General features: G+C 41.9%; 1 protein-coding gene across 1 annotated transcript in view; it reads right to left on the minus strand.

Annotated features, from left to right (window-relative positions):
- LOC143808061 (putative cation-transporting ATPase 13A4) overlaps positions 1 to 19,893 on the minus strand; it is a 381,893-nt gene that overhangs the window by 63,876 nt on the left and 298,124 nt on the right. The window contains exons 13-17 of the mRNA XM_077290321.1: positions 15,997 to 16,058; positions 14,636 to 14,786; positions 13,002 to 13,088; positions 11,541 to 11,697; positions 10,864 to 10,981 (exon numbers count right to left, since the gene is read on the minus strand). Of these exons, the coding sequence (XP_077146436.1) occupies positions 10,864 to 10,981; positions 11,541 to 11,697; positions 13,002 to 13,088; positions 14,636 to 14,786; positions 15,997 to 16,058 (575 nt within the window). The remainder of the gene's footprint in view (positions 1 to 10,863; positions 10,982 to 11,540; positions 11,698 to 13,001; positions 13,089 to 14,635; positions 14,787 to 15,996; positions 16,059 to 19,893) is intronic.

Raw genomic sequence — 19,893 nt, forward strand, 5'->3', positions numbered from 1 at the left:
GGGTCCATGGTTATTGGCCCCCCGTGGCTAAAAACATCTGCCCCCAGCCACCCCAGAAAAGGCACATCTGGAAGATGCGCCTATTCTGGCACTTGGCCACTCTCTTCCCACTCCCTGTAGCGGTGGGATATGGGGTAATGAAGGGTTAATGCCACCTTGCTATTGTAAGGTGACATTAAGCCAGATTAATAATGGAGAGGCGTCAATTATGTCACCTATCCATTATTAATCCAATTGTAGGAAAGGGTTAAAAAACACACACACACATGATTAAAAAGGATTTTAATGAAATAAACACAGCGGTTGTTGTAATAATTTATTGTTCTCGCAATCCATTTGCAGACCCTCGCTTGGAAAAATAATAAACGCACAAGATACATACCTTCTGGTGAACCGTCTCGTCCCACGAGGTAATCCATCTGAAGGGGTTAACTAATATTACAGGCAGGAGCCCTGCTAAATGCAGCTGTGCTCCGTGCCTGTAATCCCCGGCGAATGAATGAAATGTAGGTCATTGACCTACATTTCCTTCAGTCGCGGTGATGCGCCCCCTGGTGGATGTCCTCATATGACCTGGAGCGTGGGAAAAAGTTCCCAGGCTGCAGTTCATGAGAACATCCAGCAGGGGCGCATCACCGCGACTCAATGTAAGTACAGATCCTGCTTTCCTTTCAGCACCCGGGGATTACAGGCACGAGCGAGTGGTTTATCGCAGCTCTGCCTGTAATATTAGTTAACCCCTTCAGATGGATTACTTCGTGGGACGTGATCTGACATCAGAAGGTATGTATCTTGTGCGTTAATTATTTTGCCAAGTGAGGGCCTGCAAATGGATTGCGAGAACAATAAATTATTACAACAACCGCTGTGTTTATTTCATTAAAATCCTTTTTAATCATGTGTGTGTGTGTGTGTTTTTTAACCCTTTCCTACAATTGGATTAATAATGGATAGGTGACATAATTGACGCCTCTCCATTATTAATCTGGCTTAATGTCACCTTCCAATAGCAAGGTGGCATTAACCCTTCATTACCCCATAGCCCACCGCTACAGGGAGTGGGAAGAGAGTGGCCAAGTGCCAGAATTGGCGCATCTTCCAGATGTGCCTTTTCTGGGGTGGCTGGTGTTGTGAATTCGGTTTGTGGGCTCCCCCGGTGGTCTGTTATGGTAGTGTCTCTTATGTGCCTTCCTCCATCTCTGATTACCTGTCGCCACCCTCTAGGGGAGTTTCCTATTTAAGGCTGCTTGGCTGTTAGTCACATGCCGGCCAACAATGTGCTAGTAGCATTCTGTTGCATTCACCTGCCTCAAGTTCCAGTTCAGCTAAGTTGAATTTTGTTTCTTGTTTTTGCTATTTTTGTCCAGCTATCTGCAATGTGACTCTTCAGTGCTGGAAGCTCTTGTGGACAGAAAATTACTACTCCAGTGGCATGAGTTGTCACTGGAGTTTAAAGTAATTTCTGGATGGTGTTTTTGAATAGTGATTTTTAGGTCGACCGTGAAGTAACACTTTCCTGTCCTTCTGCTATCTAGTAAGCGGACCTCACTGTGCTAAATCTGCTGTTCATCCTACGTATGTAATTTCCTCTGAACTCACCGTCAATATCTGTGGGGGCCTACTATCATCTTTTGGGGTTCCTCACTGGAGGTAAGGCAGGCCTGTATATTCCTCTTATAGGGGTAGTTAGATCTCCGGCTGGCGCGTGGTGTCTAGGGCATCGTAGGTACATCCCCCGGCTACTGTAAGTGTTGGGTCAGGTTCAGGTCACGGTCGACCTTAGTTTCCATCACCCGAGAGCTAGTCCGTTTTGTATTTTTATTCCTCTGGTCATTGGGGTAACCATAACAGTTTGGCCGGCCTGTAAAAAATCTATGTGTTAAAATATGCACTAAAGCAGGAAGGAGGAGAAAAGGTTTTTTTTTTTTTTTTTTCTGTGTTTGAAAGTGCACCTTAGTTTGATCATTTGTATTCCTTGCTTAAACTGCAGTCTTCAGCCTTTTTTTTTTTTTCTCCTCTTAACCTCTGAATGCTTGGGTTACACCCATTTGAAACATGGATCCACAGAGTTTAGTTGCAGGTTTGAATAACCTTGCGACAAAAGTACAGAACCTACAAGATTTTGTTATACGTGCTCCAATGTCTGAACCTAAGATTCCTCTGCCTGAATACTTTACCGGAGACAGATCCCGGTTTTTGAGTTTCAGAGAAAATTGCAAATTGTTTTTGTCTCTGAGATCTCACTCTGCTGGTGATCAGACTCAACAAGTTAAAATTGTTATCTCTCTACTGCGCGGCGACCCACAAAGTTGGGCATTTGCATTATCGCCAGGGGATCCTGCGTTGTTAAATGTAGATGCGTTTTTTCAGGCTTTGGGGTTGCTTTATGAAGAACCTAATTTGGAGATTTTGGCTGAGAAAGCCTTGATAGCTCTTTCCCAAGGGCAAGATGAAGCTGAGATATACTGCCAGAAATTCCGTAAATGGTCGGTGCTTACTAAATGGAATGAGTGCGCTTTAGCAGCTAATTTCAGAGAAGGTCTCTCTGATGCCGTGAAGGATGTCATGGTGGGGTTCCCTGTGCCTACAGGTCTGAATGATGCCATGAAATTGGCTATCCAGATTGATAGGCGTTTGCGGGAGCGCAAATCTGTGCACCATATGGCGGTATCTTCTGAGCAAAAACCTGTGCACCATATGGCGGTGTCTTCTGAGCAAAGACCTGTGCACCATTTGGCGGTGACCTCTGAAAAGGCATTAGAGCATATGCAATGCGATCGTGTTTTGTCTAGAGGCGAACGTCAAAATTACAGGCGCAAAAATGGATTGTGCTTCTACTGTGGAGATCCAGCTCATGTTATATCAGCATGCTCTAAACGTATAAATAAGGTTGATAAAAAGGTTGATAAATCTTTTTCTACAGGTACCTTGCAGTCAAAATTTCTTTTGTCCGTGACATTGATTTGTACCTTATCATCTGTGACTGTGAATGCTTATGTGGATTCTGGCGCCGCTCTGAGTCTCATGGATTGGTCCTTTGCCAAGCGTTGTGGGTTTGATTTGGAGCCGTTGGAAGTTTCTATTCCCCTGAAGGGTATTGATTCTACACCTTTGGCTAGCAATAAACCACAATATTGGACACAAGTGACTATGCGTCTTACCCCAGACCATCAGGAGATTATTCGTTTCCTTGTATTATATAACCTACATGATGTCTTAGTGCTTGGATTACCATGGTTACAGATTCATAATCCCGTCTTGGACTGGAAATCTATGTCTGTGTTGAGCTGGGGATGTCGGGGTATTCATGGGGATGCACCTTTGGTTCCTATTTCTTCATCTACTCCCTCTGAGATCCCAGCATTTCTGTCAGATTTTTATGATGTCTTTCAAGAGCCTAAAGTTGATTCTCTCCCTCCCCACAGAGAGTGTGACTGCGCTATTGAATTGATCCCCGGTAGTAAGTTTCCTAAGGGTCGCTTGTTTAATTTGTCTGTACCTGAACATACTGCTATGCGGGAGTATATCAGAGAATCCTTGGAAAAGGGTCATATTCGCCCCTCGTTGTCTCCACTAGGGGCAGGATTTTTCTTTGTAGGTAAAAAGGATGGTTCATTGAGACCTTGTATCGACTATCGACTTTTGAATAAGATTACAGTTAAATACCAGTACCCGTTACCTTTACTGACTGATCTGTTTGCTCGTATAAAGGGGGCTAAGTGGTTCACTAAGATCGATCTACGTGGTGCGTATAATTTGGTGCGGATTAAGCAGGGGGATGAGTGGAAGACCGCATTTAATACGCCTGAAGGCCATTTTGAGTATTTGGTAATGCCTTTCGGTCTCGCAAATGCCCCTTCCGTTTTTCAGTCCTTTATGCACGATATTTTCCGTGAATATCTGGATAAGTTTATGATTGTGTATTTGGATGATATTCTTGTTTTTTCGGAGGACTGGGAATCTCACGTTCAACAGGTCAGGAGAGTTTTTCAGGTTTTGCGAGCTAATTCTCTTTTTGTAAAGGGCTCAAAGTGTAGTTTTGGAGTTCAGAGAATTTCCTTTTTGGGATATATTTTTTCCCCTTCATCTATGGAGATGGACCCTGTCAAGGTCCAGGCTATTTGTGATTGGATGCAACCTACTTCTTTGAAGAGTCTGCAAAAGTTCTTGGGTTTTGCTAATTTCTATCGCCGATTTATAGCGGGTTTTTCTGCCATTGCTAAACCTTTGACTGATTTGACCAAAAAGGGTGCTGATGTTGCTAATTGGTCCTCTGCGGCTGTGGAGGCCTTTCAAGAGCTTAAGCGCCGCTTTTCTTCCGCTCCTGTGTTGCGCCAACCTGATGTGTTACTTCCGTTCCAGGTTGAGGTGGATGCTTCGGAGATCGGAGCAGGTGCAGTTTTGTCGCAGAAAGATCCTGACTGCTCGGTAATGAGACCATGTGCGTTTTTCTCCCGAAAGTTTTCGCCCGCTGAGCGAAATTATGATGTGGGAAATCGGGAACTTCTGGCCATGAAGTGGGCGTTTGAGGAGTGGCGTCATTGGCTTGAGGGTGCTAGACACCAGGTGGTGGTCCTCACTGACCACAAGAATCTAATTTATCTTGAGTCGGCCAGGCGTCTGAATCCTAGACAGGCGCGCTGGTCGTTGTTTTTCTCCCGATTTAACTTTGTGGTGTCATATCTGCCTGGGTCCAAGAATGTGAAGGCGGATGCCCTCTCTAGGAGTTTTGAGCCTGACTCGCCTGGTGATTCCGAACCTACCGGCATCCTGAAGGATGGGGTGATATTGTCAGCTGTCTCCCCAGACCTGCGGCGTTCTTTGCAGGAGTTTCAGGTGGATAGGCCTGATCGCTGTCCGCCTGGTAGACTGTTTGTCCCTGATGATTGGACCAGTAGAGTTATCTCGGAGGTTCATTCTTCCGCGTTGACAGGTCATCCTGGAATTTTTGGCACCAGGGATTTGGTGTCTAGGTCCTTCTGGTGGCCTTCTTTGTCTCGAGATGTGCGCATGTTTGTGCAGTCTTGTGATGTTTGTGCTCGGGCCAAGCCCTGCTGTTCTAGGGCCAGTGGGTTGTTGTTGCCCTTGCCTATTCCTAAGAGGCCTTGGACGCACATCTCTATGGACTTTATTTCTGACCTTCCGGTTTCTCGTAGGATGTCTGTCATCTGGGTGATTTGTGACCGTTTTTCTAAGATGGTTCATTTGGTACCTTTACCCAAATTGCCCTCCTCCTCTGAGTTGGTTCCTCTATTTTTTCAGAATGTGGTGCGTTTGCATGGTATTCCTGAGAATATAGTGTCTGACAGGGGTACTCAGTTTGTGTCTAGATTTTGGCGGACGTTCTGTGCCAGGATGGGTATCGATTTGTCTTTTTCGTCTGCATTCCATCCTCAGACTAATGGCCAGACTGAGCGTACTAATCAGACCTTGGAGACTTACTTGAGGTGTTTTGTGTCCGCTGATCAGGATGATTGGCTTGACTTTTTGCCATTGGCAGAGTTTGCCCTTAACAATCGGGCTAGTTCTGCCACTTTGGTTTCTCCATTTTTTTGTAATTCAGGGTTTCACCCTCAGTTTTCGTCCGGTCAATTGGAGTCTTCGGATTGTCCTGGAGTGGATGCTGTGGTTGATAGGATGCATCAGATTTGGGGACAGGTTGTGGACAATCTGAAGTTGTCCCAGGAGAAGACTCAACAGTTCACTAATCGTCATCGGCGTATTGGTCCTCGTCTTTGTGTTGGGGACCTGGTGTGGCTGTCTTCTCGATTTGTTCCTATGAAGGTCTCGTCTCCTAAGTTTAAGCCTCGGTTTATCGGCCCTTATAGGATTCTGGAGGTTCTTAATCCTGTGTCCTTTCGTTTGGACCTCCCAGCATCTTTTAATATCCATAATGTTTTCCATCGGTCATTATTGCGGAGGTATGAGGTACCGGTTGTTCCTTCTGCTGATCCACCTGCTCCTGTGTTGGTTGAGGGTGAATTGGAGTATGTGGTGGAAAAGATCTTGGACTCCCGTGTTTCCAGACGGAAACTTCAGTATCTGGTTAAGTGGAAAGGTTATGGCCAGGAGGATAATTCTTGGGTGACAGCATCCGATGTTCATGCTCCCGATTTGGTTCGTGCATTTCATAGTGCTCATCCAGGTCGCCCTGGTGGTTCTGGTGAGGGTTCGGTGCCCCCTCCTTAAGGGGGGGGTACTGTTGTGAATTCGGTTTGTGGGCTCCCCCGGTGGTCTGTTATGGTAGTGTCTCTTATGTGCCTTCCTCCATCTCTGATTACCTGTCGCCACCCTCTAGGGGAGTTTCCTATTTAAGGCTGCTTGGCTGTTAGTCACATGCCGGCCAACAATGTGCTAGTAGCATTCTGTTGCATTCACCTGCCTCAAGTTCCAGTTCAGCTAAGTTGAATTTTGTTTCTTGTTTTTGCTATTTTTGTCCAGCTATCTGCAATGTGACTCTTCAGTGCTGGAAGCTCTTGTGGACAGAAAATTACTACTCCAGTGGCATGAGTTGTCACTGGAGTTTAAAGTAATTTCTGGATGGTGTTTTTGAATAGTGATTTTTAGGTCGACCGTGAAGTAACACTTTCCTGTCCTTCTGCTATCTAGTAAGCGGACCTCACTGTGCTAAATCTGCTGTTCATCCTACGTATGTAATTTCCTCTGAACTCACCGTCAATATCTGTGGGGGCCTACTATCATCTTTTGGGGTTCCTCACTGGAGGTAAGGCAGGCCTGTATATTCCTCTTATAGGGGTAGTTAGATCTCCGGCTGGCGCGTGGTGTCTAGGGCATCGTAGGTACATCCCCCGGCTACTGTAAGTGTTGGGTCAGGTTCAGGTCACGGTCGACCTTAGTTTCCATCACCCGAGAGCTAGTCCGTTTTGTATTTTTATTCCTCTGGTCATTGGGGTAACCATAACAGGCTGGGGGCAGATGTTTGTAGCCACGGGGGGGCCAATAACCATGGACCCTCTCCTGGCTATGAATATCTGCCCTCAGTCACTGGCTTTACCATTCTGGCGGAGAAAATTGCGCGGGAGCCCACGCCAATTTTTTCCGCCATTTAACCCTTTATTTTAGCAGCTACAGCGCTGAAATTTTGCACATACACACTACTAACATTAGTAGTGTGGAATATGCAAAAAAAAAGGGGATATGAGATGGTTTACTGTATGTAAACCATGTCTCATATCCTGTCGGGTTTGTGAAGGAGAAATGAAAAGCCGGCAATTGAATTACCGGCTGTTCACAGATATCGCGCTGAATGAAATATAAATACAGAATATATATATATGTGGCTCAATGACATATATATATATATACATACTGTATATATGTTTTAATGAACATTTGAGCACATAAATCCATTAGATGTCGGTTTTGCAAGCCTGCGCGAAAATCTCGCAGTACGGATGCCATACGGATTACATACGGAGGATGCCATGCGCAAAATACGCTGACACACCCTGACTACGGATCACTATTTTGGGAACATTTCACCGTATTTCGGCCGTATTACGGCCGTAAAATACGGACCGTATTGTCTTACGCCGAGTGTGACGCCGGCCTAAAAGTCACAAGGGACAAAGGTTGGCAGGAAACTAATCAATTAACCCCTTTCTGCCAGCTGACGGAATAGTACGTCAGCTGGCAGATCCCCTGCTTTAAGGTGGGCTCCGGCGGTGAGCCCACCTTAAAGCTGCGACATGTCAGCTGTTTGGTACAGCTGACATGTGCGCGCAATGAGCGCGAGTGGAATCGCGATCTGCCCGCGCCCATTAACTAGTTAGATGCCGCTGTCAAGCGCTGACAGCGGCATTTAACTAGCGCTCCCGGCCGCGCGGCCGGATATGCTCGCACTGCTGACCCCCGTCACATGATCGGGGGTCAGCGGTGCATTGCCATAACAACCAGAGGTCTCCTTGAGACCTCTATGGTTGTTGATGGCCGATTGCTTTGAGCGCCACCCTGTGGTCGGCGCTCAAAGTACACCTGCCTTTCTGCTACATAGAGGTGATCTGTATTTCACCTCTATGTAGCAGAGCCGATCATGTAGTGCATGCTTCTAGCCTCCTATGGAGGCTATTGAAGCATGCCAAAATAAAAAAAAAAAGTGTTTAAAAATATAAAAAAAATAAAAAATATATAAAAGTTCAAATCACCCCCCTTTCGCCCCAATCAAAATAAAACAATTTAAAAAAAATAAACATACACATATTTGGTATTGCTGCGTTCAGAATCGCCCGATATATAAAAAAAAACAAAGGATTAACCTGACCGCTAAACGGCGTAGTGAGAAAAAAAATCAAAACGCCAAAATTATGGTTTTTTGGTCGCCGCGACATTGCATTAAAATGCAATAACGGGCGGTCAAAAGAATGTATCTACACCAAAATGGTATCATTAAAAACGCCAGCTTGGCACGCAAAAAATAAGCCCTCAACTGACCCCAGATCATGAAAATTGGAGACGCTTCTACGGGTATCGGAAAATCGCGCAATTTTTTTTTTTTTTTTTTTTTTTTTTAGCAAACTTTGGAATTTTTTTTCACCACTTAGATAAAAAATAACCTAGACATGTTAGGTGTCTATGAACTCATAATGACCTGGATAATCATAATGGCTGGTTAGTTTTAGCATTTGGTGAACCTAGCAAAAAAGCCAAACAAAAAACAAGTGTGAGATTGCACTTTTTTTGCAATTTCATCACACTTGGAATTTTTTTCCTGTTTTCTGTTACACGGCATGGTAAAATCAATGGTATTGTTCAAAAGTACATCTTGTCTCGCAAAAAATAAGCCCTCACATGGCCATATTGATGGAAAAATAAAAAAGTTATGGCTCTGGGAAAGAGGGGAGCGAAAAACGAAAATGAAAAAACGGAAAAAGCTCCGGGGGTGAAGGGGTTAAAGGTGGACCCTTGGCAGCTCCTCCCCACCAACTACCATGGAGTAACAGGTCTCTTTGTATACACACAGGCAGAGAGAGACCTGTCACTCAAGGTGAATGGGCAGGGGGAAGCCATGAGGAACCTCCCTGTCCGGCTAGTCTCTCTGACGGCCTATGAAGTATGGTTTTCTCGGAAATGCTGCAGTTATTTAGCTCTCAGGTTCTCTTTTACCCCATTCTGACCTTAGATGTATAGCTAGGTCTAAGGTTGCCTAATCTGGTTTACTGCAGGCTCCGGAGATGAGCCTGTAACTTTAATGGCCCATTACATTCATGGGTGGAATAGCGATCTTCCGCAGTTGTTTACATATTAATTGCCACTGTCAATCTCTGACAGCTGCATTGCTTGCACCGGAAGCGCATCACAAAACCCACTCATCGGCACCCGTGTCACATAAGTGCAGGTCACCGATAGGTTGACATGACAACCCGGTGTCTGCAGGAGACCCCTGTTGTTGTCATCATTGCCGGATAGCTATGAGCACCGCCCAGCGGCCGGTGCTCCAAGCAGGTGATCATTTTAGCTACATATAGCAGGTCTTAATCTTTGCTGTGTATAGCACAGTCGAGCGGATGATTGCAGCTTCTAGTCTCCCATGGAGACTATTGAAGCAAGTGAAAAGTAAAAAAAACAGTTTTAAACAATATTGATAAAATAAAAAAAATATGAAAACGTAAATCACCCCATGTTTGTCCCATTAAAAATAAAACAATTAACAAAAAATAAAAGATACACATATTTGAAATGGCTCATTCAGAATAGCTTGAGCTACCAATATATAAAAATAATTAATCCAATTGGTAAACGGAGTAATGAGAAAAAAAATTGAAACATCAGAATTTCTTTGGTCGCAGCAATATTGCATTAAAACTTCATCTCACTTTGATTTTTTTTTTCGTTTTCCTGTACGTTATATGGTAAAATCAATGTATTGCTCAAAAGTTCAATTCGTCCCACAAAAAAATAAGCCCTCACATGGCCATACTGAAAAATAAAAAGTTATAGCTCTGGGAAGAAGGCAAGAAAAAAAATGGAAACTCAAAAATGGGAGAATCCTAGGTTGTGAAGGGGCAAGCAGCAGGTTTATCTGAGTTTAGTTTCACTCTTTTGTGATATTTTGGGCAATCTAATATCTCTTGTCTTAACTCAGACGCAGCCTTTCAAAATGTTACCTTTATATATCACAGGGGACTTGTTCAGACAATAAAGACATTTCAGAGTAAACACATAATTCAACAAATACCAAGAGGAGTGAGGTTCCTGCTCACAAACTTACAATGTATGAGAAAATAGAGCAGACACAAAAGGTAAAAATAAAAGTGCTGTATTGTATTGTCCAGCCATCAACATAATATATGTGGTTCTCAAATAACGCTGAAAGGATCGGTCACCAGCCATTATCTGTACATGTACAGACACAAGGGATTTTAGATACATGAAGGGTGTGAAAACAGATTCTATGAGGTACCAGATTTGGAAGAAAATTTGGGAAAGGCAAAAATGGAACAGTTACATGTGGGATGAGGCGATAGGCCAGTCTAAAGAAGTGCCTCACCTCAAAGCTCTATGCGAAATAATACAGCTTTTGTTGTTTTTTAAAGCGGGCCAAGATGGAGAGTAGCCAGGCTAGGACAGGGCATGGCTGTGCTTGCCTGACAAATTCAGGAAAAATTGCAGCTTACATCATGTCAGGAATCTTTCTCCAGTTCCTGACTGGAAAAACTTTTCTGGTGAGGTGTATGGAAGCGCATGACATTGATAGCATATGTCAAATTCATTAAGTGCCATGTACCTAATAATAGGTATAGTATGTCTTATTCCTGCACAAACCTTATTAAAACTGGCATACAAAACTTCTGTCTTAATAAATTAGTGTTTTAATACTGAAGTATATGTAAAAGGCATTATTACCTATCTGTGTCAAAAGACTTTGGCAGATCTTCTTTTTGCAGTGACCGGTAAGCCAGCCCAATTACTCGGAAGCCTTGTACTGTGCAATCATCAAGTTTCTCAGAGAAGTTGTCTGGAACTATTAAGAAATGAGAAAAATTACTCAAAGTCAAAATTATCTATAGCCATATAGACTGCAGCAAAATACTCCACGTGTTGATTACAGTTCCATGAATTTAGGTAGGAATCTACAAATATTATATTTCTGGAAATCATAGCAGACAAACTTCATACTTTCCTTTATAATAGAGGTGAATATTTAATATTGCACATATGCCAAATTATGCCAAAATTAGGTGCAAAAAAAATGCTGCAAAGTGAACAAATACGTGGTATAATGTTAGATAAATGTTCAAAGATGCCCTGAAGTTAAAGTTTTTATTTCCCTACTTGTTCTCAAAGAAATAGCACAAGTAGGGCAATATAAATATCTAAATGACTATAATTTACATAACTATATATTCACACCCAATTCATTGTTACCTAGTGTGCAAACCTCCTCATTTTGCAGTATCCAGATTTTTGTATTTTTTAAACAGTGTACAAATGTAAAATATTGTATCAACAAAATAGTTAGTCAATAGTGACAATGACACATCACAGTTATTCTAACTTTACTACACATGCTTTGTAGTTACCTGTTTCTGGTTTGCAATAGCACACAACCATTTCAGGTGCCCCTTTCATGAACATTGTCATATTACTCTCTCCAATAATCTGGGTAATGACAGACATGCGCTGTAAAGTGGAGGAGAATGGGAACTGGTGTAGAATAAGGATTCCTTCCACTGGAGTCTACTTGATGCAGATATAACAATTTGAGAAACAGTTACCGGTATTAGTGAACAAGAATAAAAATGTTCCTGTACTGCTTATAGCAAATGCAATATAAAATGCTGTTTATAAACACTAATGGTACATTAACACATTACATTAACTTAAAATGACGCTAAGAATTGCCCAAATAGGTTATTACTTTCTGCAGCAGGATGTACATGTACGTTATCAGAAAGCAAATTTTCAAGAGTTGTACCCGTGCTATCCGCAGCAGGAGCCAGCTGTAATGTATAGATGAGTTTCCACTACATTTGTTGGGCCTGAAGAAACTGATTCTAGTGGTATAATTGATCACAGGCAGAGGCCAATAGCGAATGTGTCAGCCCATCAGCTTAGCTCATTCTACCAATGCCCCCATGTTTGCAGCCCACAGCTGTCAGTTTTGCCTGGCTGGTTATGAAAAATACAGGGGAACCCATGTCATTTTAAAAAAAAATTATTTGTAGTGCAAATAATGGGTCAATTGATGCAACTTTTCCTGGTGTCTGACCCTAATTTGAGCTGTTTTGGCAGCTTTTGGGCCCCCCTGAGGCCCAAAAGCTGAGGTTGTCTATGTGTTTGGTTTTGCCTCCAATTGAATTCAATGGTGTTAGGTTATGTTCAGTGACATTTGCCTCAAAGAATGCACAACAAGTGATCCAAACTTCCAGATAACTACTATGAGGGACAGAGGGTATAATAGTCTCTCCTGGTTGGTGCTGCTATGCCAAAGGGCTTTTTTATAGATGACGATGGGTGATCTTTAATGCCAAAATAGGCCTGGTCCTTAAAATACATTTAATATTAATGTTCAGTATACCCCTTTAAATTAAAATGCAAGAAAAATCCCAAGCATGATGTATAATGAAAATATGTACTGTATGCATGTGTTACTGCTGGTCCTCTAAGTCCTTTCTAATGATGTCTGGGTCTGATTTTTGTTGGTGATTAGCATGGGACTTTTGCAGTCAATCACCGGCCACAGTGGTGAAAAATTATTGGCTGTAGTGGCCACATAGCCATCTGTTTAACACAATCTACAGATGCACTGAAGGAAACATAGACATTGATAGATATTGAGAGGTTTGTAACTTTTATTTTTTTTTATTATTTTATTTTATACTGGTCTGAGCTGCTTATATCGTTATTTTTAAAGGTTGAACCATACCTTTAATACACATGAGATTAAAGATTAAAAACATAATGAAGAACACATATAATATGTTAAACTTTTTTAGAAAATCATACTGAAAATTAACATTAGGAAAATACAATTAACTTGCCTTTGCAGCAGAAGGTCCAGGTTTCACCATTGTGCAGCCTTTATATTGGTCATTTTCTCTGATTTTTACCTTGTAATCTTCAAGTTCCTGTTCAATATATTAAATTCAGGTTTATTAATGAAGTGTTATTCCCATCACAGCCATTCATGCGTCAGTCAGTCTGTCTCTTTTACACTCAGTTTTCAATGATTGATGAACCTCTGACCACCTCTGCCTCGCCAACATTATGCACAGTCATGTAATTTTGAAGTAAAATGATCCTCCACCTATTTTTTAGTACCACTTACTTTTAAAGCCTTTTGTTAAGGCCTGTCCCACACGTCCAGATAATTCCGGTACCGGAAAAAATCGGTACCGGAGTTATCCGTGTCCGTGTGTCCGTGAGCTCACGTAGGCCATCCGTGTGGCACACGTGCGGCAGCCGTGTGCCACCTGGGTACCACATGGACCGTGCAGGAGAGACAGCAATACAGTAAGTGCTGTCCCCCCAGCATGGTGCTGAAGCCGCCATTCATCCGTTCTCTCCAGCGCTCGCTGGGGAGAAGGAATGAAAAATCTTTTTTTTTTGTTTTTTTTGTGTTTAAAATAAACTTTAGGGCATCCTCCCCCCTCCCACCCCCTGTGCGCCCAGCCGCCGGCATTAAAATACTCACCCGCCTCCCTCGCAGTGTCCTGTCCTGGCCGCACCTTCTACTGTATGAGCGGTCACGTGGGGCCGCCGATTACAGTCATGAATATGCGGCTCCACCTCCCAGAGGGGTGGAGCCGCATATTCATTTCTGTAATGGGCGGCCCCACGTGAACGCTCATACAGTAGAAGGTGCGGCCAGGACAGGACACTGCGAGGGAGCCGGGTAAGTATTTTAATAACAACGGGCGGCCGCACAGGGGGTGAGAGGGGGGTGGGGACATGGCTCTTTATGTTAAACACGAGAAACAACAAAAAAAAAAGGATTTTTCATATCTTTTCTTCAGCAAATGCTGCTGCAGAGAAGATATGAATGGCGGCTTCAGCACCATGTGGGGGGGACAGCGCTTACTGTAGCGCTGTCTCCTGCACGCCACACGGACTGCACACGGACAACGTCCGTGTGCGGTACGTGTTTTACACGGACCCATTGACTTTAATGGGTCCGTGTAATACGTGCGCTCCCACGAACACTGACATGTCTCCGTGTTTGGCACACGGAGACACGGTCCGCAAAAAATCAATGACATCTGCACAGATGCATTGATTTCAATGTGTCTACATGTGTCAGTGGCTCCGGTACATGAGGAAACTGTCACCTCACGTACCGGAGCCACTGACGTGTGAAACCGGCCTAAAGCTGTTCCAACTTTTTTACTTTTTTTTTAGATGTATTGTTGCCGTCAATTTTTAAATGTGGTATTTTTTTTTTCAAATTAAAAGGAAAAATGTCTAATTTTCAACTTCTGATTTTTTTTTATGTTCTGCAGTAAATAAAATATGGCAATACAAAATTTTGTATCATTGATTCTTGTTTTTTTTACATCTTACGCAGCGTCCCCAAATTTTTGGGACTTTGAGTTGTAGATGAGTGTATAATAATATAGCAGAATGGTATATTTTTATAAAATGTTAACATATAAACTTATTTTAACGTGTAACTTACCCAACCTGTTCCCTCAAACATCTTCAAGTCCATTGGATCTCCTAGTAATTTTCCATCCAATGTGATAAGTGAGTGGCAACTTGTCATTGCTTGAAGTATTGGACACCAGCATAGATTATCAGAAGAAGTGAAAAATATCATATCCTGAAAACTAAAAATGTATGTTGAAGCACAAAGCATTGTTTAATCAATATTCATTTTAAGTTTAATATTTTTGAGAAAAAAATAAGTGAGGGGATTAAAAAATTGTAAAGAGAGCAGACACCATAGGGAGAGCAAGGGTTAGGCAGAATAGGGTATCCCTTAGGACTTGCTTAAAGGGAACCTGTCAGCAGGATTTTGCACTGCAGCCCACAGACAGTGTCAGGTCAGCGCCGTTATACTGATTAAAATGATACCTTAGCTGATGAAATCCATCTTGTGGTTGATGTTTAATCTTTATCTTCAGTTTTAAATTAATGATTTGCTCGTGCTCCAGGGCGGCCTGTGAGGAGGTCTTCATGTGGTGCTCTGCTTAGCTATTCTTAATGATGACTGCTGACAGGTCACTGATCCCTCAGTGACCTGTCCCCTTGCTTACATAATGAATATTACGTATATATACTGTACATATTGAAAAAAAAAACGTTCTGCAGGCAATATGTTTGGGGTTTTCCTGCTATTCCCCCCAAAAAAATCTATTTTAAAATAGCGACCACTGCGCCTGCCCAGTAGCAGCTATCGGCGATTGCCAATAGCTGCCATTGTGCAGGTGCCGGCAGCACCATCTTGCTAGAGAAGAAAAAAAATTCCTCCTCCAATCGCAGCTATTGGCTATTGGTCACCATTTTCAAATTGATTTTTTTTTTTTTTTTTAATATCAGGAGAACCTCAAACATATTAATTATATACACAGTACATATGTGATTATGCTGCAGCTCAGGTGCCACAGCTGGCACCTACCTGCAAAAGGTTGTTTGTTTTTTTAAATCTGTATATACAATATTCATTATGTAAACTAGGGGGCAGGTAACTGAGGGATCAGTGACCTGTCAGAAGCCATACTGATGAATACCTAGTCAGAGCACCACATGAAGACCCCCCCATCCCCCACAGGCCACCACGGAGCTTGAGCACATCAGTAACTCCAAACTGAAAATAAAGATTAAACAACAACCACAAGATGGATTTTATCAGTCAAGGTATCATTTTAATCAGTATGGCGGCGTCAACCTGACACTGTCTATAGATTACTGTGTACAATCCTGCTGACAGAATCCCTTTAAAGAAGGAGAGCACAATGTTGACATTGGCCACTGATTGAGCTTTTTTCACTCATAGCAAGCATACACTTTACAGTTGCTATACTGAATAAAACTTACCAGCTTTTCTCACAAGGAAGAACACCATACAAATCCAAGATGTCTTCTGTCAAAGTGCCAGTCTATAAAGAAATTGAAAAAGTTTATGCAAATGCTGTAAATATCTTGACTCCAAGGCCACTTTCAAACAAGTAATACAGGCATAATTTAGCATCCTTATTTCGGACACAGCATCTGGAACTACAGATTTTTCCAAGCTATTGTTAGATCACTATAAGATGCTATGGTAAAATGGATCTGCTATAGGTCTATTATAACTATAACTATTGATCAAAAGAGAAAAAGCACCATCAGATCACCAAATCTAGCAAACTGTCCACAGATTCAGAAATTGTCCTAGTACATGAGTCCAAGAGGTAGGCATCCCCAAGTAAGCAAATAGTTGACACTCAGGATCAAAACTATTAAGGTAAGTTCACACTGGGTGATTTTGCTGCATTTTTTTCTGCAGCAAAACCTGATTTCTTGGAAGGAAATAAGCTGTGGCAAAAACTCATTTATTGGTGCATTTTTTTCATGCTTTTTTGTGGCTAACTTGTGTCTCTTTGTGCATGCTAATAAAGTTGAATGCCCCAAGAGAAAAAAAAAACTACTTCCTGTAGAACCATACCTCTAGATCGTTTGAAAAGCCTGCAATTAATATGCCACGTACAGTAAAATCACTCTGACAAGTTAGAATAGAGTAGATATATACACATAGAATACATAGATATATACAGTTGTGCTCAAAAGTTTACATAACCCGGCAGAATTTTTGCTTTCTTGGCCTTTTTTCAGAGAATATAAATGATAATACCAAAACTTTTTCTCCACTCAAGGTTAGTGGTTGGGTGAAGCCATATATTGCCAAACTACTGTGTTTTCTCTTTTTAAATCATAATGACAACCCAAAACATCCAAATTACCCTGATCAAAAGTTCACATAATGAATTTCTTAATGCCATGTATTGCCCCCTCTAACATCAATGACAGCTTGAAGTCTTTTGTGGTAGTTGTGTATGAGGTTCTTTATTTTCTTAGATAGTAAAGCTGCCCACTCTTCTTGGCAAAAGCCTCCAGTTCCTTTAAATTCCTGGGCTGTCTAGCATGAACTGCATGCTTGAGATCTCCCCAGAGTGCCTCAATGATATTGGGGTCAGGAGACTGAGATGGCCACTACAGAACCTTCACTTTACTCTGCTGTAGCCAATGACAGGTCAACTTGGCCTTGTGTTTTCGATTGTTGTCATGTTGGAATGTCCAAGTACGTCCCATGTGCAGCTTCCACGCGGATGATTACAAATTTGCCTCCAGTATTTGCTGATAAAGTGCTGCATTCATCTTTCCTTCAATTTTGACCAAGTTTCATGTGCCTTTGTAGCTCACACATCCCCAAAACATCAGCAATCCACCTCCATGCTTTACAACAAGAATGGTGTTCCTTTCATCATAGGCCTTGTTGACCACTCTCCAAATGTAATGTTTATAGTTGTGGCCAAAAAGTTCAATTTTGGTCTCATGACTCCAAACTGCCTTGCTCCAGAAGTTTTGAGGCTTTTCTCTGTTCTGTTTTGTGTATTGTACGTGAGATACTTTGTGACATTTGCACAGTAGTGGCATTCTTCTGGCCATTCGACCATGCAGTCCATTTTTCTTCAAGTGCCTCCTTATTGTGCATCTTGAAACAACTACACTGCTAGTTTTCAGAGAGTCCTGTATTTCAACTGATGTTATTTGTGGATTTTTCTTTGCATCCGGAACAATTTTACTGGCAGTTATGGATGACATTTTTGTTAGTCTACTTGACTGTGGTTTTGATTTTACAATTTGACTTTCCATTTGTTAATAACAGTTTGAACGCTGCTGACTGGCATTATCAATTGGATAACTTTTTGTATCCCTTTCTTGTTTTATACAATTCAACTACCTTTTCCTATAGATCCGTTGACAATTCTTTTGCTTTCCCCATGACTCACAATCCAGAAATGTCAGTGGCTGGATGAAAGTGCAAGAGTTTGTCTGGATCCCAGAAACTCACTCAGCTTTTACGCACATACACTGATTACAAGCAAACTGGTCACAGGTGAGGATGTTACCTTTAGTAGCCATTCAAACCCATTTGTGTCATCTTCTTTGCATGTTATCAAGCCCAAATCACGAGGGTTTGTTACCTTTAGATCTGTGTGATTTGGATGTTTTGGGTTGTCATTATGATTTAAAAAGAGAAAACATAGTAGTTTGACAATAAATGGCTTCACCCAACCACTGACCATGAGTAGAGAAAAAGTTTTGCTGTTATCATTCACAGTCTTTGGAAAAGGCCAAGAAAGCAAAAATTCTGCCGGGGTATGTAAACCTTTGTACACAGCTGTGGATGTCAGTGACACACACACACATACATATATATATATATATATATATATATATATATATATATATATTGCAAAGATAGATAAAATAAATGCTGGCAATTCATGTGCCACATACAGTATAATCACTGTGTGACAGGTTAGAACAGAATGGATAGAATATAAAAGTACACATAGAATACATAGATATATAGATGTCATCGACACACACATTATATATATATATATATATATATATATATATATATATATATATACACTCACCGGCCACTTTATTAGGTACACCTGTCCAACTTCTTGTTAACACTTAATTTCTAATCAGCCAATCACATGGCGGCAACTCAGTGCATTTAGGCATGTAGACATGGTCAAGACAATCTCCTGCAGTTCAAACCGAGCATCAGTATGGGGAAGAAAGGTGATTTGAGTGCCTTTGAACGTGGCATGGTTGTTGGTGCCAGAAGGGCTGGTCTGAGTATTTCAGAAACTGCTGATCTACTGGGATTTTCACGCACAACCATCTCTAGGGTTTACAGAGAATGGTCCGAAAAAGAAAAAAAATCCAGTGAGCGGCAGTTCTGTGGGCGGAAATGCCTTGTTGATGCCAGAGGTCAGAGTAGAATGGGCAGACTGGTTCGAGCTGATAGAAAGGCAACAGTGACTCAAATCGCCACCCGTTACAACCAAGGTAGGCCTAAGAGCATCTCTGAACGCACAGTGCGTCGAACTTTGAGGCAGATGGGCTACAGCAGCAGAAGACCACACGGGGTACCACTCCTTTCAGCTAAGAACAGGAAACTGAGGCTACAATTTGTACAAGCTCATCGAAATTGGACAGTAGAAGATTGGAAAAACGTTGCTTGGTCTGATGAGTCTCGATTTCTGCTGCGACATTCGGATGGTAGGGTCAGAATTTGGCGTAAACAACATGAAAGCATGGATCCATCCTGCCTTGTATGGAGCATCTTTGGGATGTGCAGCCGACAAATCTGCAGCAACTGTGTGATGCCATCATGTCAATATGGACCAAAATCTCTGAGGAATGCTTCCAGCACCTTGTTGAATCTATGCCACGAAGAATTGAGGCAGTTCTGAAGGCAAAAGGGGGTCCAACCCGTTACTAGCATGGTGTACCTAATAAAGTGGCCGGTGAGTGTATACATATATATATATATATATATATATATATATATATATATATACAGTACAGACCAAAAGTTTGGACACACCTTCTCATTTAAAGATTTTACTGTATTTTCATGACTATGAAAACTGTACATTCACACTGAAGGCATCAAAACTATGAATTAACACATGTGGAATTATATACTTAACAAAAAAGCGTGAACCAACTGAAATTATGTCTTATATTCTAGGTTCTTCAAAGTAGCCACCTTTTGCTTTGATGACTGCTTTGCACACTCTTGGCATTCTCTTGATGAGCTTCAAGAGGTAGTCACCGGGAATGGTTTTCACTTCACAGGTGTGCCCTGTCAGGTTTAATAAGTGGGATTTCTTTCCTTATAAATGTGGTTTGGACCATCAGTTG

The sequence above is a fragment of the Ranitomeya variabilis genome, chromosome 2 (genome assembly GCF_051348905.1).
Source record: "Ranitomeya variabilis isolate aRanVar5 chromosome 2, aRanVar5.hap1, whole genome shotgun sequence".
Lineage (NCBI taxonomy): Eukaryota > Metazoa > Chordata > Amphibia > Anura > Dendrobatidae > Ranitomeya > Ranitomeya variabilis.